Here is a 24,002-nt window from a genome sequence, read left to right on the forward strand (position 1 = left end):
GATCCACCCGTCTCGGCCTCCCAAAGTGCTGGGATTACAGGCTTGAGCCACCGCGCCCGGCCCAGAACTCTTGTGTATGGAATCCTGCTGGCAATAGTTTTGCATTAACTGTTTTGGTTGACTGACTGTTTTTGGCGGCTCCTCCAGCAAAAAGCACACTCAATGTGGCTGAGATTAGGCAGCATGAAAGGAATTCCTCTGCCTCCCAGCCAGAGCCTGGCTTTGAGGGGGAGGATTTTGTTCTGTACGTCCCCGGAAGCCTCAGCAGCACTGGTTGTTGGCGACTGCATTAGAAGAGTCTCATCATTCCTCAAGAGGTGGGGCTGGCCGGCTCACGCCTGTAATCCCAGCACTTTGGGAGGCTGAGGCGGGCTGATCACTTGAGGTTAGGAGCTCGAGACCAGCCTGGACAACATGGTGAAACCCCATCTCGGCTGGGCGCGGTGGCTCAAGCCTGTAATCCCAGCACTTTGGGAGGCCGAGACGGGCAGATCACGAGGTCAGGAGATCGAGACCATCCTGGCTAACACAGTGAAACCCTGTCTCTACTAAAAAAAATACAAAAAATTAGTCAGGCGAGGTGGCGGGCGCCTGTAGTCCCAGCTACTCGGAGGCTGAGGCAGGAGAATGGCGTAAACCCGGGAGGCGGAGCTTGCAGTGAGCTGAGATCCGGCCACTGCACTCCAGCCTGGGCAACAGAGCGAGACTCCGTCTCAAAAAAAAAAAAAAAAAAAACCCCATCTCTACTGCCAATACAAAAATTAGCCAGGTGTGGTGGGGGGCGCCTGTAATCTCAGCTACTCGGGAGGCTGAGGCAGGAGAATCGCTTGAACCCAGGAAGCGGAGGCTGCAGTGAGCCGAGATCGCACCACTGCACTCCAGCCTGGGCAACAGAGTGAGACCCTGTCTCAAAAAATAAAAATAAAAAAAAAGAGGTGGGGCTGAGCATCCCAGGCCCCGGGGCTCCTGAGCAGGGTGTCGCCTGCAGGTGGTACATGCACCTGAGGGTCTCCATGGCCTCGGTGGTCTGCTCTTCATCCCGTCTCCCCGGTGGCCGCCATGCCGGAGTCCTCTGACAGCCAGGACCTACCCCCAGCCCAGCTGGAGATGCAGGGCTTGGCACCCTGGTCCAGAGGGTGGGGCCCCACCTGTGAACCCCAGCAGACAGGCAGCCTCCAGGGGCCACCGTGGGCCCTGCCTGGCATGTCCATCCTCACCCACCCACAATTTTGACCAAACCTCTTTTACCCAGGCCAGCGTGCCTCACACAAGCCATGCCCCCAAGTCATCCACGGTCTTCCCTGAACTCCCTGCACCTACCGTGGGAGACCACCAGCAGAGTGGAGTACGGCGGGACCAGCCCTGCTCAGGGAGGAGCCGCCTCCCGCCGCACAACATGGGCCCAGCCCTGGGACCAGAATGAACCTGAGCACAGTTCACATCTGAGACGCGTCCCCGGGGCGGTGGCTACGGAGGGAATGGCTTCGGCACAGACTTGGACACCAGGCTGGTGTTCTGTGTTTTCTTAGATGTGGCATTTGTCCATTTGGCATCCATTAATCACAGGGCCAAACTAACAGCTGCATAGTTTCCATCTTTCCTGCCCTCCAGAGTCCACCTCTGAACCACCTCCTTATCTAACTCTCACAGCACAGGCTCACGTCCCCTGCCCTCAGTCACCAAGGGCCAAGCACCAAACAACCAGGGACAGCCAAGGTCCCAGAGCCCACCGGAATTACTCAGACTGACCAGCCCCGAGCCATTTCCCCACCCTGCCCTGCCTTTCCCCTGGAAACCCCTGGAAAGGCTCTGACCTTGGCTCCCCTGGCTCCTGTCTGCTCCTGACCAGCCCTGGAGCTCCCTGCACTGTCCCAGGCAGCCCAGCCCAGCACACACCCTCCTCCAATTCAGTGCCTCACTTAACGACAGGCTATGGTCTGAAAAATGCGTCATGAGGTGACTTTGTGTCACGGAAACATCACAGAGTTCACTGGCACAAATTTAGATGGCCAGGTGCAGCAGCTCACACCTGCAATCCCAGCGCTTTGGGAGGCTTGAGGCAGGAGAATCACTCGAGCCCAGGAGTTTGAGACCAGCCTGAGCAACAGAGCAAGACCGCATTTCTACAAAAACAAAAAATAGAAAACATTAGCCAGGCATGGTAGCACATGCCTGTAGCCCCAACTACTCAGAAAGCTGAGGCAGGAGGATTGCTTGAACCCAGGAGTTCAAGACTGCAGTGAGCTGTAATAGCACCACTGCACTCCAGCCTGGGTGGCAGAGCAAGATCCTGTCTCTACAGAAGAAAAAAAAAAGGTCAGACGTGGTGGTTCACGCCTGTAATCCCAACATTTTGAGAGGCCAAGGTGGGCGGATCACCTGAGGTCACGAGTTTGAGAACAGCATGATCAACATGGCAAAACCCTGTCTCTACTAAAAATACAAAAATTGGCCGGGCACGGGGGCTCACGCCTGTAATCCCAGCACTTTGGGAGGCTGAGGCGAGTGGATCACGAGGTCAGGAGATCGAGACCATCCTGGCTAACACGGTGAAACCCCGTCTCTACTAAAAATACAAAAAAAAAAAAAAAAAGGCCGGGCGCGGTAGCTCAAGCCTGTAATCCCAGCACTTTGGGAGGCCGAGGCGGGTGGATCACGCGGTCAGGAGATCGAGACTATCCTGGCTAACATGGTGAAACCCCGTCTCTACTAAAAATACAGAAAACTAACCAGGCGTAGTCTCAGCTACTTGGGAGGCTGAGGCGGGAGAATGGCGTGAACCCGGGAGGCGGAGCTTGCAGTGAGCCGAGTTCACGCCACTGCACTCCAGCCTGGGAGACACAGCGAGACTCCGTCTCAAAAAAAAAAAAAAAAAAAAAAAAATACAAAAAAAAAATTAGCCGGGCATACTGGCAGGCACCTGTAGTCCCAGCTACTCGGGAGGCTGAATCAGGAGAATGGCATGAACCTGGGAGGCAGAGCTTGCAGTGAGCCGAGATTACGCCACTGCACTCCAGCCTGGGCAACACAGCAAGACTCCGTCCCAAAAAAAAAAAAATTAGCTGGGCATGGTAGGGGGCACCTGTAATCCCAGCTACTTGGGAGGCCGAGGCAGGAAAATTACTTGAATCTGGGAGGCGGAGGTTGCAGTGAGCCGAGATCACACCACTGCACTCACAGCCTGCACAACAAGAGTGAAACTCCTTCTCAAACAACAACAACAACAAAAACCTAGATGGTATAGCCTACTACACACCTTGGTTCCATAAATTAAAATCCGGAGGTCACGTTTTGAGATGGGTGGTTTTTAACCTAGATCTCCGGCCCTCATTTCAGGTCCAGGATCTTCACTGTCAGATGGAGAGTCCTGAGAAAGAACCATCTTGAGGCAGTATCTGGAGAGAATACTAAGTCAGGAAACAAAACTCTTGCCTTCAGAAATACTAAGTGCCCTAGTAGCCCAGTGGGGCTCAGATGTGCCCTATCCAGTGTGCTGGGAAAGTGGGTCCCTTATGCCACCTGGGCCAGCTCCTCTGTCCCCACTTTGTTTTTTTTTTTTTTTTTTTCCTGAGATGGAGTCTGTCGCCCAGGCTGGAGTGCAGTGGTACGATCTCAGCTCACTGCAACCTCTGCCTCCCTGGTTCAAGCAATTCTGCCTCAGCCTCCCACGTAGCTGGGATTACAAGGCACACGCCACCATGCCTAGCTAATTTTTGTATTTTTAGTAGAGAGGGAGTTTCGCCATGTTGGTCAGGCTGGTCTTGAACCCCTGACCTCAAGTGATCCGACCGCCTCTACCTCCCAAGGTGCTGAGACTACAGGCATGAGCCACCGCGCCCGGCTCAGAATTTTTCTTAGCCATCCTCCATCACCCCACCCCATTTGTCTGTCTCCCCCCCAACCTCGAGGAACTGGCAGTCTGCCTGCCTGGCATGGCTGGTCCCACTCCAGGGTGCAGGTAAACGTCATGTCTGTGCCGGGCTCTCCTGCCGGGGCTCTCCCCAGCCTCAACTCCCCCTCAGCCCTGTGCTGTGTCCCTCTGCAGTTCATGCTTTGCTTTCTTGGCAGCTGGGTGGTTTGCTCGTCTCCCCCAATGCTGGGCCTCCGCGTGGTCCTCCCACCTTGGCCTGCGAGTTCTCAGAAGCACACACTCTAGCCCCGGGTGCCTGTTGGCGGAAGGAAATCCACTGTGGGGCTCTCTCTGCCACTGTCCCTGAGCCTCCTCCCCTTTCTCCAGACCCTCACTCAGGTTCCACCCCGACTCCTAGAGCCTCACGCTGCACCAGGGAGCACAGACGGAGGAGGGGTTCACGTGCCGGCCAAGGGATAAGGCAGGCATGCAGGACACAGGAAGAGCAAGCTCAGAACCCGAGAGCCCCTGAGGACATGAAAGGAGTCTGGGCCTCAGGAGTGGGGAGAGAGGCCTGGGGCCCCTGGTTCTGGATGGCCCCTGTGCCCGGGACTGAGCTGGCCACTCTGGTCAGGGCATGGGGCTGGAGGGTCAGGGGGAGGTGGACTCTAGCTTCCTCCCTCCCAGGCCCCTCAGCGTGGCCGTTCAGGGCAGAGCCAGGGGAGGGAAGGGAAGCTGGCCCCCCGGGGTGAAGCCTGGATTGTGGGGTGCCATACTGGGCAGCACCTTTGAGTCCCCTTTGTTCAGAAGGAGGGGTGCTTTGGGGACTTTCTGCAGGGGGCGCTGGCACTGGCCCTGCCCAGGGGCACTGATGGCTCCTGGCTGCGCAGAGCTGCCCCCAGGGTTATAATGGATAAAACAGAATAAAATAGATTCATCCAGGAACCCGAAGCTGTTCCTGCACCCCTGCCTCCCACCCCACCCTCTGGCATAAGCATTGGTCCCAATGACAGAGACCTCAGAAGTCAGCCCTTGCCAGTTTGAGAGGAACCTTCTAGAAAAGAAGCGTCCCGCAGAAAGGAACCCCCACATTCCTGAGGTCAGCATATTTGCAGCCCCTCCCGGCGCAGCTTCTGCAGGGACAGAGGAGACTAGTGTAGTAGCCAGCTGCTGTGGCCGCTCTGGAGAAAACACGCCAGGCCTTCATGGGGTCCCCGGCCTGTCCTGGGCTGTGGCGAAGCCCCTACAGAGGAACCCGCATGGAAATCACAACCCCACAGCTCCTTAGGGGAACAAGGCGCCCAGGACAGGCTGGCAGACAGGAGAAGGGGCTCAGGTCTGGGGAGTCAGGAAAGTGGTGGGGACAGGAGCTCCCAGGGGACTCCATTCATTTTAAGTCACGCAAGCCCCTCTCACCTGTGGCCTGGCCCCTCCTGGAGCCCAGGATCCAGATCATCTCAGGCTTTCGAGGGGCCTCTAGATCTGGCCACGTGGCCCAGGGGAAACAGGCCTTTCCTAAAGCACCCCTACTCCTGAACAAAGGGGACTCACAGGCACTGCCCTCCATGGCACCCCACAATCCAGGCTTCACCTCTGGGGGCCAGCTTCCCCTTCCCTCCCCTGGCTCTGCCCTGCACGGCCACACTGAAGGGCCTAGGAGGGAGGGAGCCAGAGCCCGCCTTCCCCTGACCCTCCAGCCCCATGCCCTGACCACAGGGCGGCCAGCTCAGCCCCGGGCAGAGGGGCCGTCCAGAACCAGGGGCCCCAGACCTGGCCCCCCAACGGAGGACAGGGGTCAGCAGCCCCAACTGAGCTCTGAGGACCCCCAGGTCAGGCGATCAACCCAGTGAGGACCCCTGCTCCAGGGGAGGGAGGGAGCCACGTTCCCCCCGCAGACCGACTCCCTGCACACGGGGATCTCAGAGCTCCCCAGGGTTGGGCCTCGCAGGAAGGGCTGGCGCAGCGAGAGGCCGGCAAGCTGCTGGCCCTCTCTAGTCTCCTCTCTTCCTCTACGACAGGGCTTCATAAATATTTTCAGACCCACGGAGAGGGTGGGTGGGCCCAGGGGCTGACCCTTCCCTGTCTCCCCTTTGCGACTGGGTTGCTGGAGCCAGGGCCTGCTCGGGGCTTCCATGCCCGTGTGTGCAAGGCTCAGGGCAGAGAGACGGTCACCTGGTCCCACCCACCCGTCCCGGCGGGCCAGGAGGGCCTGGGCTTTGTAAGGACCCTTGAGGTGGAAGCAGCTCCTCCCCAGGCTTCTCCGAGCCCCTTCCTGGACTCCCAGGGCTGTGAGGACCCCAACCCATGGCCCATGCCATCCTGGTCTGGCTGGGGCAGGAGGGCTGGAGATGGGCTCCCAGGCCCCTTCCCCTCCACTGGGCGGAACAGGAAGAGGGTAATTGAATCAGCGCTTCTCGCCCCATCTGGAACATTCCAACATGGAAAACCCACGGAGCAGCTGGGAAGCAATTTAGGGACTTTAATTAAAGGCCGATGACTCTCCCAGGGAGCCTCTCCCGGCACGCAGCCCATAGGTCCCCCCACATCTGCCCTCCGTGTGTTCGGAGGCCCAGCTGGGCACCTCACCGGCACTGGGTGCTGGCGGTTAGGCGGAGGCCCCGCTCAGGGGGTGCAGAATACGCCAGCCCACCCTCTCCCCTCGCTGCTTCCAGAGTCTGCCCCTCCAGGCCCTGGGTTCAGGCCCCAAAGCCAGCCAAACCGGTGCCCCACCCCTCACAGCTCTGTGTCGGGAAGGGAACGGTGGGGTCATTTGGTGGACTCACAAAAGGAACTCCAAACAGAAGGAGGAACGTAGCAGAGCCTCAGTGAGAGCACAGCTGCCCCCTCAAAGGCTGCCTCCATCTCCGTCAGCACCTTCTGCAGGGAAAGGCATTCCAGACAGAGGGAACAGCACATGCAAAGCCTGTGAAGTGGGACAGGCCACGGCAGGTGGAAGAAGCTGGCAGGTGCCAGTGTGGCGGGCGTGCTGGAATGAGGAGCGCATGTAGGACTGAGAGGCAAGCCATAGAGGGCTGTAACAGCTGTGATCTGGAGTTTGATTTTCATCCTAGAAGCAATAAGGGGCAAAGGTGGGGATCAGAGCATTTTTTTTTTCTTTTTTTGAGACGGAGTCTCCTCTGTCGCCCAGGCTGGAGTGCAGTGGCCAGATCTCAGCTCAATGCAAGCTCCGCCTCCCGGGTTTACGCCATTCTCCTGCCTCAGCCTCCCGAGTAGCTGGGACTACAGGCGCCCGCCACCTCGCCCGGCTAGTTTTTTGTGTTTTTTTTAGTAGAGACGGGGTTTCACCATGTTAGCCAGGATGGTTTCAATCTCCCGTCCTCGTGATCCGCCCGTCTCGGCCTCCCAAAGTGCTGGGATTACAGGCTTGAGCCACTGCGCCCACCCCAGAGCATTTTAAAACAATAGGATCTGGTTTATTCTGTGACAGCCCTCCGGCTGCCATCCGGAGAGCTCACAGTAGAACAAAAGAGGTGCTGGGACGATGGTGGGCAGTCCCTGAAACGGCCCAGGCATAAGAAGGGTGTGTCCAGGAAGAAGAAATCCACATGCGCCAGGCTGGGAACTGGGTCACCAGGGGCCAGGAGCTGTCCTGTCTTCCTTCCCACCCCCACGCCTGGGGCAGGCAGTCGGCCCAGTCTTCACAGAGGGCACCCATGCAAGGGGTGGGGACAGAGCAGCCCAGCCCAGTGATCCCCTCCCGGCAGGGATCCAAGGTGGTCTGTTCCCTCTTCCCAAGGCTGCTGTCAGTCGGGCAGGCCCTTTCCCCTCCATCCACAGCAGAGCTTTAAGGTAGGACGGAGGCTGTGCCTGTGACTTGTCCACATCTGGGACCACATCTGCCCGCCACGTTGCCACTGTGGTCGCTGGGAGGGTGCTTGGCAGGGAGCTGGGAACCAGCCTCCAGCCCTGCCTCTGTCCTGGCCTGGGATGGAGGGGCCTGGAGGAAGTGCCTGCCCCTCACGGCAGCTGCAGAGTGGAGTGTCCACTGGGCCCAGAAACTAGCAGGAGGAGGGGTGGGTGTCCAGACGCAGCCCCCTCCTGCAAATCCTTCCTCACTGTCTGCATCCCTGGGCCCCAAGACAGGGAATGGCTCCAAGTAGCTGAGAGGTAGAAAGGCCATATCGGGGCCTGTGGGACGCAGCGGGGCTGTGGAGACCGTAGCCAGTCCCCGCGACAGGCCTGGGGCTAAACCCAGGCAACCCGGAAGTCATCGTCAGGGCAGCTGGTGGGCACCTGGCAGACAGCACGTGGCCAGGAGCAGGTGAGTGTCATTCCTGAGAGGACCCTCCCGCTCCCAGGACACGGGGGTAGACAGGTCACCCCAGCCTGCCTGAGCCTGGCCTCAGTTATGAGCGGGCAGCTAGACTGCAGAGGGCCACTGATTCCAGCCCTGTCCCCAGGGGCGGGCACAGAACAAACACAGTCGAACTGGGGCAGCAGGGGCCTGGGGGAGTGGGTGAGGCCTGAATGGGTGGGGCCTGAGAGTGGGTGGGGCCTGAATGGGTGGGGCCTGAGAGTGGGTGGGGCCTGAATGGGTGGGCCTCAATGGCTGGGCCTCTGCAGGGAAGGCTAGGAGGCTATTAATCATCGCCCTGTGCACACACCCAACACTCACTGACCTCACCAGCACTCAGGCAGTTCCACAAGGCTCCAGAAGGAAGTGCCCACTTCACACCTGGATTCCGGATGAGCAGAGGTGGTGGGTGCAGACCTGACTTTAATCCTGCCCCACCACTCCACAGAGCAGCCTGCGGCCTCAGTTTCCTCATCCTGCACATGAGGACAACCCTGCCTGGCCTCCCAGAGCTGAGAAGAGAGCCCGAGCACCGCCCCCAGCATCACTAGGGCTGAACTGCATGTCACTGGGCAGGCCCTAAGCCTCTCTGAGCTCACACGCTAGACCTGACCAGGCACACCGCCCACCTCCGAGGGTGTATAAAGAATGAGTTTTGGGCTGGGTGTGGTGGTTCATGCCTGTAATCCCAGCACTTTGGGAGGCCAAGGCGGGCAGATCACAAGGTCAGGAGATCGAGACTATCCTGGGTAACCCAGTGAAACTCCGTCTCCACTAAAAAAAAAAAATACAAGGCTGGGCGCGGTGGCTCACGCCTGTAATCCCAGCACTTTGGGAGGCCGAGACGGGCGGATCACGAGGTCAGGAGATCAAGACCATCCTGGCTAGCACAGTGAAACCCCGTCTCTACTAAAAAATACAAAAAAATTAGCCGGGCGAGGTGGCGGGCGCCTGTAGTCCCAGCTACTCGGGAGGCTGAGGCAGGAGAATGGCATGAACCTGGGAGGCGGAGCTTGCAGTGAGCCGAGATCCGGCCACTGTACTCCAGCCTGGGCGACAGAGCGAGACTCCGTCTCAAAAAAAAACAAAACAAACAAACAAAAAAAAATTAGCCTGGGATTACATGCCTGTAATCCCAGCTACTTGAGAGGCTGAGGCAGGAGAATTGCTTGAATCTGGGAGGCGGAGGTTGCAATGAGCAGAGATGGCCCCACTGCGCTCCAGCTTGGGTGACAGTGAGACTCTGTCTCAAAAAAAAAAAAAAACACGGTGGCATGAGGCACACAGTGCCCCGTGGAGTTCACTGGTATGGTTATCACATCCCTGGGGGCAGCGCCTCCACCCTCCAACCTTGAGGTTTTGTGGAAAAATCTGGGTCTGAGCTCTATTTCTTAAATATTCCTCTCTGCCCAGCATGTGCACGCAGCCTGCTCTGGCTGGGTGAGCAGATGTCAATCAAGGTGCTGAGCATCCCCAGGGCGCCGCTCAGCCCCAGCCGAAGTCCTGGCCGGTCATCTGGTAGAACTTGCGGTTGAAGGGCCGGTAGAACTCCTGCAGGCGCCGGACCACGGCTGGGGGCACCCGCGGGTGTGGCCGACCCTTGGACTTGCCCAGGCAGCGGGGACGGCTGCTGCCCTGGGCCTTCTTGAGGCAGGGGAAGCCCTTGGTGGCATTGAAGTAGAAGTGCTTGTTTGTGACGACCCGTTTCAGGCCCAGGAAGTCCTGCACACGGCCGACCTCTCCAGCCGGGTCGCTGACCAGACGCTCCCCGCTGACAAACAGGAAGTGGGACAGGGGGAAGTACTGCAGCCAGTGGTCCAGGTGTTGAGCGTACAGGCCGATGCGGACGGCGCTCCAGGCCGTGTCCACAGGGCCCAGGCCGTGGCGGAAGGCCAGGGCGCGGAAGCTGGGCAGGCCTGGGGTCTTGGAGAGCGTCTGGGCATAGTCGGAGATGGCCCGGGTCACGGGGTTCCTCACTACCACAATCAGCTTCATGTCCGGGGACATGGCGTGGATGCGGCGGGGGGCCTCCCGCGTCACGAAGTAGCTGGGGGTCTTCTCCATGGTGATCTGCCCATCCAGGGTTCGGGGCATCAGACTCCTGCGGGATGGGTACAAGGAGAGGGGGTCTGAGCCTACCCAGCTCTCGACCGACCCCCAGGGGCCCGGGACCAAGGCCCCCTTATGCCCGGGAAGCCCCAGCCTCCAAGGCGGGCAAGCCTTCCTCTCTGCTCACGCCCACCCCTCCTAACGTGTGCAGCTGGGCAGCCTGGAACATGGACTGTGAGGGTGCCTAGCCCAGCGCCGGCCTGCCCCACCTGCTGCCGCACTGAGGATAAGAGGATGATGGTCACTGGCGGGGAGGCACAACATGCTCCTCACCACCCACATATCTTCCTTGTGCAATCCCTGCCATCCTTGCTTCCAGAGCCTGCTCCCTCCCACTGGACGCACACTCTCCCGGAACTAGGCTGCCCCCAACTCCTTTCTCATCGCAGACCAAGCACCCCAAGGCCCGCCCACCTAGATCACTCGAGGTCACCCTTTCATTCGGTGGTTGACAGCATCCCCTACATCAGCCCTGCACCAATTATTCATAGTGTCCTCAACAAAAAGCAGCCCTCCCTGCTCCCTCCCTCCCCGATGTAATTACATCTCTTCCATCTTTCTTTACTTTTTGAAACGGAGTCTTGCTCTGTCGCCCAGGCTGGAGTGTGGTGGCGCGATCTTGGCTCACTGCAACCTCTGCCTCCTGGGTTCAAGCGATTTTCCTGCCTCAGCCCCCAGTGTAGCTGGGATGACAGGCGCCTGTCACCACACCTAGCTAATTTTTCTATTTTTAGTAGAGATGGGGTTTCACCATGTTGGCCAGGCTGGTCTCGAGCTCCTGATCTCAGGTGATCCGCCCACCTCGGCTTCCCAAAGTGCTGGGATTACAGGCGTGAGCCACTGCAGCTGGCCTCTCTCCCCGTCTTTAATTGTAGCCCTGTGAATTCTCATCAACCTGGGCCCAGACTCAGGAGGCCAAAAAGTCACCAGCAGAGCCCAGCACATGTGAGGAAAGCCAGAGACATGGTGGCACCAGCCTGAAGATCCTTCCCAAGACTCTGGGCCACTGTAGCCCCCCAGATCTTGCAGGTTGCCAGGGTGCCAGGCCAGGGAGGGGCCTTTCTGAGATTCTCCTCATTCTGTCACAGGGGAGGAGGGCACTGACCCAGTCCCAAGGTCCCGGGGAAATCGGCCGACCACAGCCCAGGACTGTCCCACCTGGGCAGAGAGCCCATCCTGGGTGCCCAGCCCGGGCAGGCCCAGGCACCCCCAGCAGTGCCCCGGGCAGCACCTGCCCGCCAGGTAGTGCAGGGTGAGGTCGGGCAGGGCAGGGCGCGGCAGCTCAGCTGAGCAAACAGCTCCGAGGGAGAGCTGGGGAGGGCTGGGAACTAGGTCGATAGAAACAGGAACTGTGTTAGCGAGGGGATGCCCTGCTGGTCATGCCCAGCCCTGCCTCCTGCCCTCTGAGGGGGCTTCCCCCACCCCTGCTGACAGCCCCAGGACCGGCCCCTACCAGGAGGCTAACCTGCCGGGAGCGACCGCCCCAGACTCGAGCCCCTGGGAGGCAGGTCCTGAGTTCCCTTTTCCTGCTCAGACCCCCAGGGAAACGCAGGCTGGGCCAGAGGCAGCTGCACAGAACCCCCGCACTGGGGTGCTCGGTGGAGAGCGCTGGAGGTGGGACGGAGGATGTGTGAGGACAGCAGCGGGAGAGAATCCAGGCTTCCCCCACAACATTCACCAGGAATGGGGCAGACGGCGGTGGGGGGGGGGGGCGGCACGGGAGCCTTCCCGCCCGCAGAACCAGGCCCTGGGCAGAGCTGGCCTACAGACGTCACCGGACAAGTCCTCCTCCATCTTGGTGACAGAGGGAGCTGGGCCTCTCTCCACCCACCCACTGCCACTTCAGAAGCAGCCACAGGGAGACTGGGAGGGGCAGGGGTGCTGGGGGTGAGCGTGGGGCTCAGCCCTCCCTCTTCCCACCCTCAGGGGCTGCCTCCTTCCAGCCCACCTGGAAGGGCGGTGTCGGTCCCAGAGCCCCTGCACTCCCCGCACCACCTCTCACAGCTGCAGCCCGCATGGGAACCGCACCCAGCATCCCAGGGACAAACACAGAGGCCTCAGATGGTGGCGGTACCAAGGTCTGAGGCCTGGCAGCTCAGGGGCACCCCCGTCATGAGAACGGGAGGCACCCCCACCCCCTGCCGCAACCACCAGGGACCTCGCTGACGATGCCCACAGAGAGAAACCAGGCTGGTGCTGGGAGGGGACAGACCCCAGGCCTCAGCAGAAGTCACTGCCTGCCTTTCTCCAGGCCCTTCCCTCCTGTCTGGGACGTTCTTGACCCCAGGCACCCAGCGAGACCAGGAGCCCACCCCTTTCCTTTCCCAGAAGGCACACCAGTGACTCTGAATATCCTCCTCTTCCCGCCTGCTGGAGGGACCAGCACCAAAACAGGAATGTTCGCCCTGCCAGGCCTTCTCTCCAAAGAGTCAGAGAGAGCCCCGAAGGGGGATGGAGTTCCCGGACCCCCTGCCGTGGAAGGGCGGTGGGAACACAAGAGAGGCGGCAAAGGCTTTCTAGGCCCCCTCTTGCACAAACCAGCTCAGAGATCAGAGATCTTTGGGATCAATTCCTTTCCCTCCCCAGGCATCTGAAGCCTGTCCTAGCCCGGGTGTGGATGAGATGGGACAGACGGGGGAGGAGGGAGAGGAGCAGGACTGGACCCCCGTGTGACAAACATCTGACAAGTTGCTCTGAGGACCCTCCCTCCCTGCAGAGCCCACCTCATCTGGTGTGCATTTCCCTGTGGCTTTCATCCAGCCCCGGGCAACCATCCCTCCTCCGTCTCAGCCTCCCTCCTCCTGCCCCACACCTCGGGTCTGAGACTGGCAGATCCCAAAAGGGCCTGGCAGATGCCAAAGCCAGAAAGTGCAGGGGGACTACATCCCCCACAGGAGCCCAGGTCCCTCCCCGCTACATACTCAGACCCCACTCCGTGCACCCACTGCTCTTGCAAACGAGGAACTAAGGGGTTCCCCTACCCACCCTGCTCCTTGCCTCTTCTTGCTTTTCTTTTGTTTTGTTTGTTTTTGAGACAGAGCTGCACTCCAGGTGACTTGTGTCGCCCCGGCTGGAGTGCAGTGGCGCTATCTCAGCTCACTACAACCTCTGCCTCCCGGGTTCAAGTGATTCTCCTGCCTCAGCCTCCCAAGTAGCTGGGATTACAGGCACCCACCACTATGCCTGGCTAATTTTTGTATTTTTAGTAGAGATAGGGTTTCACGACATTAGCCAGGCTGGTCTCAAACTCCTGACCTCAGGTAATCCACCTGCCTCAGCCTCCCAAATTGCTGGGATTACAGGCATGAGCCACTGTGCCCGACCCTCCTCTTGCTTTTCTAAAACATTACGGTCAAAGTACAGCCCCCATTTGCCCCCAGACAGGGCACCCTTCGCAGACGGAGACCTTGGGGAGTCTGCGTGAACCCCGCACCTGGCAGACACAGGTGCTTTACTAGTGGGTGAACAGCTAAGCATGTGCTGAGCTCGGGGGCACTTGTGGGCTACAATCCCCAAATGGGAGGCCCCTCAAGAGCCTGGATGAGCTGACTGAGGTGCAGAGGTGGGAAGGAAGGCCTATGGCCAAAGTCAACCCAGGACCCACCTGCCGAGGCCACAGGAAGGCGAGGTCACCGCCTGGAACTAGGTCGGTCACAGCCCAGTGGGAGCAGTGGCCCAGAGACTCAAGTGGGGGCCCTGGCTACTCCTCTCTGCTCACCTCCCCACAGCCAGCACCCAGAACAGAGCTTGCAGGCACTGGGGGCCCAGCCCAGGGTCTGAAGAGCAGATAATGCTGCCTTGCAGTTGGGGAAACTAAGACAGGGTGCGAACTTGCAGAGGCTCACTGCAGGCTCGTAGCAGGCTGAAAGGATGGAGGCACAGGCACCTAGGGGCACACCAGCCCCACATGGCCATGCCTCCTCGGACAGCACAAGGACACCTGTAGTCTGGAAGCTCAGCGGGCCCAGCTCTACTGGCTCTGCACTGCCCAGTGAGGGGTCAGCATGGCTGGTCCAAGGGAAAACCCCAGAGGCCACAGGACCTGACCCTTGGAATTCTCCATACTCACCCCTTCCCCTTCTAAAACACGAGGAAGTCAAGAGTCTACCAGAGCAGTCACTCTCCTGTAAGCCCCCCTCCAACCCCGGGCATGTCAGTGTCCCTGGAACCCCACCGCCAGGGCTAAAGAGCTGACCCCCAGGCTGGGCCTGGCCTTGGCTGCCTCTCATCCTCCCCAGACTGGTCCCCCAGGGCTGGACACATGCCCAGGGTGGGCCTGGACTGGCCTCAGGAACCTGGGCTCTTCCAGAACCCTCTAGGACTAAACCCAACCCTAGCTTCCCCTGGGGCTCCTCACAGCCCAGCTCAGATCCCACCCCAGTCTCTTGTCAAAGCTCATGGGGTCAGGGGTGGCTCTGAAGTTGTTTACTCCACTTAACTGCACATTCTCAACCCAAAGCCCCTTCTCCCCTTCTCCCTCCCGCCCCTCCGCTCCTCCCCCACTTCTAGCTTGGCAGCCCCTCCTCCCCTCCTCCCTGCAGCAGGGATTAGGGATGCATTCTGACCCCTGCCTGCTGTCAGGAGAGTGAGGTCTCTCCCTGGAGCCTGAGCTGAGGATGCCTGATTCAGCCAGGTGAGCCCCAGGATGGACTCCACGTCCCCTAGCCACCACCTGACTTCCCCAGCACCCCACGCTGGCACCAGCCCTTCAGATCTCAGAAGCGAGCCCCTCTCCTCTCACAGAGCCCCTCCCTGCCTGCCCTCCAAACCCAAGAGTTTTAGTACAAAAGGCAAAGTTAACAAATAGGGGTAGGCGTGAGGGGAGGAAGAGGATCAGAGGATCAGGAACGGAGAAACTGGGGCACCTGGAGAAGTGTCTGGGTCCTGCCGCCCCAACTGACTCCCCAGGTGGCCTTGGGCAGGGTCCTCTCGGCAGGGGCTCGGTCAAAGCTCGGGGATGAGCAGCCACCAGCGCAGGCTGCTTCAGCTGGGGCTTCGTGCTCCCCACATTCCACTGCCACACCCCATGTCCATCATGGGTAGAGGCAGGACAGCCACAGAGCCCCATGCATGCGGCTGGACTCACCCTGGGCACTCCTGGAAAGGCAGTCTCCTCCTTTCCAAAGCCCAGACTTTCTCCGGACTCCCAGGACCACCAAGAAGGATTCCACTGCCCAGACTCGGGGGTCTTGGGGAGGAAGGACGCTTTCTAGGTGGCTGCCTGGAACCTAGAGGCCCCTTTCTACGGCACCTGGCCAGCGGTCAGAGAGTCACACCTCCTTGCCCAGAGTGACAGGGCGGGAGAGGCATTTCTAACGCTGCCAGGTAATCCCACGGGCTGGAAACGACCTCCGGGCTGGGATGGCACCGCCTCCCCCAGTCCTGCTGGGTCCCTCAGCAGAGCGAACGGAACCAGGGCTTTCCCCAAAGTTTTCAAAGTTTCAAGGAATCCTAACTAGGTATCATTCCTTCTTCCGGAGCCACGACCCCAGCTCAGGCCTGGGCCCCCCACAGGGCGGTCCCAACCCCACTGCCCGGAAACCTCGCCCCGCTGCTCCCTGGGGCGCACGATGCCCTCCCCGGGAAGGTGCCGGTCAGGGCGGACAGGCCAGGGTGCTCACCGGTACCAGGCGAGGCCACGCTCGTAGCACCTGTCAAAGAAGTGGGGCTCAGAGCCGAGCGCGCGGACGTCGGGGTGCAGCCGCAGGAACTCCAGCAGGGCGCGCGTGCCGCCCTTCTTCACGCCCACGATGAGCGCCTGTGGGAAGCGCCGGCGGCCGGGACCGCTGGCCACGGGCAGATCAGGTGCTCCCGGGCGGCGGACCGAGCTGGGCGGCTCGGAGGGCGAGGGGGCCGGTGCGAGGGTGCGGGCGGCCGGCGGGCAGCGGCCGGGGAGGACGCGGAGGCAGTAGGCGCCGAGCACGAGGGCCACGAGCAGCAGCGGCGCGCGGGATGCCCGCAGAGCGGCCCCTTGCCCGGCCCCGCCGCCCAGGCCGCTGCTACCTGCCATCGGGTCGCGCCGCTCCCAAGCCTGGGAGCGGGGGCGGCAGGCGGGCGCGCATCTCGGCCCGCGTGCCGCCCAGCCCGTGGGTGCCTGGCTTCTGCTCTGCGCCCCGCCGTCCCGCAGCCTGGGAGCGGGCGCGAGGCGGAGGCGGGGCCGGGGCCGGGGGCGGAGTCGGGACGCCCTCCCCCTTCCCGCTTCCCCTCCCCTCCTCCCCACTCCCCCTCCGAGGCCACTGCCTGGGCTGGGACCCGCCGGCAACCGCCACCACCCGGGCGCGACTCGAACTGCTGGGACAACCAGGATGCTCCTGCTCCGAAATCCCGGGCCCCGGCTCGCTTGACTCCGGCGTCTTCACCCCTGCGCGGGGAGGATGCGGCGGCCGTGGCGGTTCGGGACGCAGGGCAGGGACAGGGCGGCGCGCAGGCCTGGGGACCCTCTGTTTGAAGGCCGATTCCCTCTGCCGCCCCAACTCTGGGACGTGCGCGGCAGGTGCATAGGCCGAGCCTTGGCCGGCAGGAACCGGAGCCTCATCGCCAGGCCAAGGGGACCGAGGAAGCGCGTCGATTCCGGCACTCCACCTGCCAAGGGAGAAGGAGGCCAGGCCAGCACCCTAGTATGCAGAGAGGGGTCCCAGAACGTGTGGGGGGAGTCTGCGGCCGGGAATGGCGTGCGTCCTGCACTCCCAGCTGACAGTCAGCCTTGCCACACATCAGGGTCACAGCCCGGCTGAGAGGTCAAGTCACCTCTGGTGACTGTTTTAGAATGGAGGCAACAGGCTCAGAGAAAACAGGCCTCCCTCCCAGGGGCCCAGTGGTGAACTGAATTCAGGCCTGAGACATACTCTGTCTACTAAGTCACCCCATCTGCCCAACCTTAGTCCACCTGGCACTACCCTGAGACATCAGTGATGCATTTCGGAAGGTGGCAAAGTGGACCCCACTAGAGGTGTGAAGGACTCAGGGAGCCCTGTGCTGGGGAAGAGAAAGAGCTCAGGACCTCCCCAGGGGCTGCCTCTGAGGGGCATGAGATTCAGGGGCCTCCCCGCTGGGATCTGTGAGGCACTGGACACTGCGGGAACTCCACACCTGCAACGCCCAGCAACAGCCTGCAGGGAAGGCAGGGGAGGCGAGCTGGGCTCAGAGAGGGCGAGCAACTTGCCCCATCCCAAGGCAAAGGTGGCATGAGACCCGGGTCCTCTCTCCGCCTCTGCCTCAGCCTTCCTGGCCACAGGGCTGGCACCAGGCTGGCACAGGCTCCCCACAGAGGCCCAGCCTCTTCCCACCCAAGGGCTTGCAACCCCTGTCCTGGACTCTGCTCATTAATGAGATGTTCCGGCCCTGACAGCATCTGGACAAGTCCCAGCAGCCGGGCTGCCTCAAGAGGTAGAGGGCCTCCACTACCCACACACGTTCCCAGCAGCAGCCCTGGCCAGAGGCGGCCACACGGGGCTGACGGGGTGAAGACAACTGACCAGTCCCGAAGCCTGGGCCCCAGACATGCGGGCGCACCTGCTCGTCTGGGCAAGCCTCCCAGCAGCCCCATGGGCGGGCACGCTGTGAGGAGAGCATGCTGGCTCATGCTGGGTCACAGGAAGTTCTTCTTCTGGTCTAGCTTGAAATGGCATTGTTCCCGACGGGCTGGCTCGGGGTGGGGGCAGGGGTCCCACCCTGCAGCACCCACCCCACGGTCTCAGCCATCCCCATGGTCTCAGCAGTCCTCACGGTCTCAGCAGTCCCCACGGTCTCAGGAGTCCCCACAGTCTCAGCCGTCCCCACGGTCTCAGCAGCCCCCATAGTCTCAGCCATCCCCACGGTCTCAGGAGTCCCCACGGTCTCAGCAGCCCCCACGGTCTCAGCCGTCCCCACGGTCTCAGGAGTCCCCACGGTCTCAGCAGCCCCCATACTCTCAGCAGCCCCCATAGTCTCAGCCATCCCCACGGTCTCAGGAGTCCCCACGGTCTCAGCAGCCCCCACGGTCTCAGTCGTCCCCACGGTCTCAGCAGTCCCCACGGTCTCAACAATCCCTACAGTCTCAGCAGTCCCCACGGTCTCAGCCGTCCCCACAGTCTCAGCAGCCCCCATAGTCTCAGCCATCCCCACAGTCTCAGGAGTCCCCATGGTCTCAGCAGCCCCCACTGTCTCAACATTCCCCACAGTCTCAGCAGTCCCCACGGTCTCAGCTGTCCCCACGGTCTCAGGAGTCCCCACGGTCTCAGTCATCCCCATGGTCTCAGGAGTTCCCACAGTCTCAGAGTCCCCACAGTCTCAGGAGTCCCCACGGTCTCAGCCGCCCCCAGAGTCTCAGCAGCCCCCACAGTCTCAGCAGCCCCCACAGTCTCAGCCATCCCTACGGTCTCAGCAGTCCCCACGGTCTCAGCAGTCCTCACGGTCTCAGTCATCCCCATGGTCTCAGGAGTCCCCACGATCTCAGCCATCCCCACCGTCTCAGGAGTCCCCATGGTCTCAGCCGTCCCCATGATCTCAGCAGTCCCCACTCAGGATTTGAAATTCCAGCGCTGGGTTCTTGGTGGCTCCTCCAGCCCCCTGCCCAGCCCTGTATGGTCATTTCCATCTCCTGGCCTTTCTGCTGCCATCCCCCTGCCGGATGCTTCATCCTTAGTCCCTGCTGAGAGCAGAAGGACTTGACCAGCAGGATGTGGAATGGACTGGGGGCAGGGAGGGAGAGATGCAAGGACCAGGAGTCGGCTGGGAGGGTTCTCCTAGAAGCTGACCCCTCCCTCCATCTGGCACGCGGCTGCACTAAATTAGACAGGTGTGGGGGCGCACACCTGTAGTCCCAGCTACTTGGGAGGCTGAGGCACAAGAATCCCTTGAACCCGGGAAGCAGAGGTTGCAGTGAGCTGAAATTGTACCATTGCACTGCAGCTGGGGAGACAGAGTGAGACCCCATCTCTAAAAAGAAAAAAAAGAAAGAGAATCATACAATGTTCTCTTTCTGTGCCACCAGACCCTTCTTCGTAAAATGAAGACCTCAGTCATGACCCTCAAGACTCTCTGAAGAGTAACAGCTTTACTGTGATGTAATTCACACCCCATGCAATCCAGCCATTTGCCACGTGCAAATCAATGGTTTTCAGTATATTCATCGTTGTGCAATCGTCACCACAATCAATTTTAGAACATTTCTATCACCCCAAAAAGAAATCCTGTGTCCATTAGCAATGATGCGCTATTCTCCCCTTCCCCCAGCCCCTGGCAACCACGAATCTACTTTCTGTCTCTATGGGTTTGCCTATTCTGGACATTTCACAGAAAGAGAATCATTGCTTGAAGCCAGGAGTTCAAGACTGGGCAACAAAGTGAGAACCCCATCTGTACAAAATATTTGAAATTTAGCCAGGCACAGTGGTGCACACCAGTAGTCCCGGCACTTTGGAAGGCTGAGGCAAGAGGTTCACTAGAGGCGAGGAATTCAAAACCAGCTTGGGCAACATAGGGAGTACCAGTCTCTACAGAAAATTTCCAAACTAGTCAAGTGTGATGGTATGCACCTGTAGCTCTAGCTTACTCAGGAGGCTGAGGAGGGAAGATCGCTCGAGCCCAGGAGTTCGAGGCTGCAGTGAGCCGTGATCATACCACTGCATTCCAGCCTGGGCAACAGAGTGAGATCCCACCCCTAAAAAAAAAAAAAGAGAAAGAAATATGGCCAGGCACAGTGGCTCATGCCTGTAATCCCAGCACTTTGGGAGGCCAAGACGGGTGGATCACTTGAGGTCAGGAGTTCGAGACCAGCCTGGCCAACACGGTGAAACCCTGTCTCTACCAAAAATACATAAATTAGCCAGGTGTGGGCCAGATGCCATAGCTCACGCCTGTAATCCCAGCACTTTGGGAGGCCGAAGTGGGCAGATCACCTGAGGTTGGGAGTTCGAGACCAGCCTGAACAACATGGAGAAATCCTGTCTCTACTAAAAATACAAAAAATTAGCCGGGTGTGGTGGTGCATGCCTGTAGTCTCAGCTACTTGGGAGGCTGAGGAAGGAGAATGGCTTGAACCCGGGAGGCAGAGGTTATGGTGAGCCGAGATCACCCGATTGCACTCCAGCCTGGGCAATAAGAGCACAACTCCATCTCAAATAATAATAATAATAAATTAGCCAGGTGTGGTGATGTACACCTGTAGTCCCAGCTACTCGTGAGGCTGAGGCACAAGAATCCCTTGAACCCAGGAGGCAGAGGTTGCAGTGAGCTGAAATTGCACCATTGCACTCCAGCCGAGGAGACAGAGTGAGACCCCATCTCTAAAAAGAAAAAAAAAAAAGAAAGAGAATCATACAATGTTCATCTTTTTGTGTCTGGCGTCTCTCACTCAGCATGTTCTCCAGGTTCATCCACATTGTGGCATGTGCCAGTGCCTCATTCCTCTTCATGGCTGAGTAATGCTCCATCGTATCGATGGACCACCTTTTGTTGATTCCCTCATTCGTTGATGGATATCTAGGTTGTTTCCACTGTGGGGTTCTTATGAATAATGCTGCCATGAACATTCAGGTATACAGTTTTGATGGACATATGTTTCATGTCTCCAGGGAATAGACCTAGGAGCGGAATTGCTCAACCATATGGTGACTCTGTGTTGAGTGCCTTATGAAGGTTAAATCTGATAATTTCAGGAGCTTCTCCATGCTCCTCACACACACAGTAACTTCTTTCCCTCTGCCCCAGGACACCTGAGCAACCAGACTGTAGGGACAAAGGGTGGGGGCTGTCCCCGCACCCTGAGAGGGTCCCTCGCCTCCTGTTCTCTTTCTGAATGTCCTCCTCTGCCAAGAAACAGACATCAACAAGTTCCTTCTGCCTAGCCGGACCTCCCAAGGTCCCAGGGGTTTTGAGGGTCCACACTGCCCGAGCTCATCTTGACCCCTGTATAAGCCGGACAGCCAGGCAGATGGTCTGTCCACCCTCCAGCTGTCGAACATGCGGATGGTCAGCCTGACGTAGTGACTGGGAAGAGAGGATCTGGGAAGGGAGATGGGCTGTGCTGCCCCAGCTGCTGGGCCCCGTAAATATTGTCCCTTGGAGAGGCGACAAGGAGGGCCAGAGTAGGAGGGGATGGAGAGGGGAAGAGGCAGGGAGTCCTGGGGAGCAAGGCCGGGCTGGGAGGAAGGCCCTGCCCTGCCTCAGATCCAGGATGTAGCGTCCTGGCTACATCTGTGCCCCTTTCACAGTCTGTAACTATTTCTTTGTGGGTGATTTTGATTTCTGTCTCCACCTACCCATGACCTGTACAAGAGCAGAGACGGGGTCAGTCTTCATCCCTTTCGTGGCTCCACGCCTGACCAGGGTGACAGCTCATGTTTGTTGAGCGACTGTGTGTGTGTGTGTGTCCCTCCCCGACACCCCTCTCCACCTCTTTCCCTGTCTGTCCCCTCCCCAGGGTGGGCACCCCCAGCCTGGGCCCTCACAGGCAAGGGCAGGGCCTGTGAACCTCCGCCCCACTCTGGAAAGTGATTAGCGGCCCCGTCCTCCACCAGGGACAGCTGGGGTAGATTTCACACAGCGTAGAGGAGCTCCAGGAACTCCCTCCCTGAGAACCACACCCTTCATCCCCGGCTCTGCCCCAATCTGCGCCTCCTGTCAGGATTCCTGGGAGGGGAGCGAGGGGAGGGGGCTGCAGCCAGAGGGCGGGCCCAGCTGTCCTTGATTTGTGTGGGGTTTTTCCACTTCAGATGCCTGATTTGCCCGAGCTCATAAAGGATGTGGTTCCCTTCCCAGGGAGGGCCCGTCAGAGAGGCCAGCCGTCCATCCTACCCTTCCCAAGGGCCCACTGTTCCCAGATCACCCGGGTGGGGACTGAGGCGGGGCAGGAGCCCCTTGCTAGGATGGGGCAAGGCTAACAGCAAGGGCCGTAGGGGCCTCAAGGCTGGTTCAAGGCCAGCTCTGTGGCTGGACATGGTGGCTCACGCTCGTAATTCCAGCACTTTGGGAAGCTGAGGTAGGAGGATCACTTGAGCCCAGGAGTTTGATGCCTGCTTGGGCAACACAGGGAGATCCCATCTCTACAAAAAAACTGTTTCAATTGGCCAGGCATGGTGGTGCACACCTGTGGTCCCAGCTACTCAAGAGGCTGAGGTGGGAGGATCTCTTGAGCCCAGGAGGTCAAGGCTGCAGTGAACTATGATTGCACCACTGCACTCCAGCCTAGGCCCAAATCTCGGAAAAAAAAAAAAAAAAAAAAGCCAGCTCTGCCCCCTCCTAGCAGGTGACCTTAGCAGGAATCCAGGCCCTGTAATCCCGTGATCCTCACTTCCCTACTGTATTAAAGTTGGCACTCGCCCCCACCTCCCTGTTCCTAAGTGCTTGGTGAATGTTCTTTATGATAAAGACCCAGAGAACGTGCGGCAGTGGCCACAGAAGAAGGGGTGCCCAGAAGCTGCTCCCACCCTGGGGGACCTGAGGACCTACCTCGTAATTCCGTCTTCCCTGCAGACAAGGCTGGAGCGGAAAGGCATCACTGGCCTCACGGTGGCAAGCAGGCCCGGCTTGCTGAACCCAGGGTCTTGTTCCTGGTGACCCAGGGACGCTGTGACGGAGAACGGCTGTGGGGCTTCCCGGGATTTGCCAAGGCAGACCAGATTCCCAGCGTCGGGAAGCACACTTCCCTACTGTCTTCAGTCCCATGCCTACTGGGAGCCTGCCTGGGGCTGCAGGCTTGCCAGAGGAGCCAGACCCTCTCCTGCAGAGGGGCGGCCCCCAGCCTGCTTCCAGCCACCCTCACTCCTCTCTGTCGGGTCTTCCTGAAGGAATCAGCACAGAGAGAAGGCGACTTGCTACTGCTTCCTCTTCTCTCCTGGACCCCCATGAATAACCGCCCTGCAAACTGCCTCTTGCCTAACAGCCTGGCCCAGCTCAGTGTATAACAATGTAGCAATCCGGCTGGGCGCAGTGGCTCACACCTGTAATCCCAGCACTTTGGGAGGCTGAGGCAGGAGAATTGCTTGAACCTGGGAGGCAGAAGCTGCAGTGAGCCAAGATCGCGCCATTGCACTCCAGCCTGGGTGACAGAGCTAGACTCTGTCTCCAAAAAAGAAAAAAAAAGTAGTAATCCTTCTTCCAGGCCGGTAGTCCCATTTCTGCCTCTCTCTCTCCAGGATGGATCTGAATGGGACGAGAGGAGGGTCCCACAGAACAGGGCTCTCCGTGCCCTCCCCCAGCCCCACCTCCTCTGGTTTCATAGCCCTAAGCCAGGCCTTTGGGCACGGAAGTCTTCCGGCCCTGTGGGAAGGGCAGAGCAGCATTCAATCAGCCCCAAGTGAGTCCCTTTTGGCCAGGTCTGTCCAGCCATGCCCTGTCGATGGTCTCCATGGACTGGAAGCACCAGGAGCATGTTCATCAGGAGCAAGGGGGCTGGACACAGGCCCAGGAGTCCCATGTGCTGCACAGGGCATAGGACTCTGTGTGCCTGTCTGTGGACCCTGCATGAGTGTGCACATCTTCTATGAGTATGCCCGTGGGCACAGGTGGAGCGGGGCTCAGAGGCCTGCAGCCAGGCCCCAGTCACCTTCATACAGTGTGGAAAGCCCCAAGTAACACCCAACACCACCTTCAGAACCTGTAAGCCCCGGTTTTTTTTTGTTTTTTTTGTTTTTTTTTTTGTTTTTTTTTGAGACAGAGTCTCGCTCTGTCGCCCAGGCTGGAGTCCACTGGTGCAATCTCTGCTCACTGCAAGCTCCACCTCCCGGGTTCACGCCATTCTCCCGCCTC

The 24,002-nt window shown here is 59.6% G+C and overlaps 1 protein-coding gene across 1 annotated transcript; it reads right to left on the bottom strand.

Annotated features, from left to right (window-relative positions):
- Nucleotides 1–8,840: 8,840 nt before the first annotated feature.
- Nucleotides 8,841–16,387, bottom strand: HS3ST6 (heparan sulfate-glucosamine 3-sulfotransferase 6). Its single transcript, XM_015125329.3, has 2 exons — nt 15,896–16,387; nt 8,841–10,266 (listed from the first exon to the last, which is right to left on the bottom strand). The coding sequence occupies exons 1-2, from the start codon at nt 16,282–16,284 to the stop codon at nt 9,651–9,653; spliced, it is 1,005 nt and encodes a 334-aa protein (XP_014980815.3). The 5' UTR covers nt 16,285–16,387; the 3' UTR covers nt 8,841–9,650.
- Between the last annotated feature and the right edge of the window lie 7,615 nt (nt 16,388–24,002).

Source organism: Macaca mulatta, chromosome 20 (assembly GCF_049350105.2).
Source record: "Macaca mulatta isolate MMU2019108-1 chromosome 20, T2T-MMU8v2.0, whole genome shotgun sequence".
Classification (NCBI taxonomy): Eukaryota; Metazoa; Chordata; class Mammalia; order Primates; family Cercopithecidae; genus Macaca; species Macaca mulatta.

Coding starts and splice junctions, on each gene's coding strand:
- HS3ST6 (XM_015125329.3), bottom strand. CDS start 16,284: ATGGCAGGTAGCAGCGGCCTGGGCGGCGGGGCCGGGCAAGGGGCCGCT. Junction 10,267..15,895: donor CGTGGCCTCGCCTGGTACCG/GTGAGCACCCTG, acceptor CCCATCCCGCAG/GAGTCTGATGCCCCGAACCC.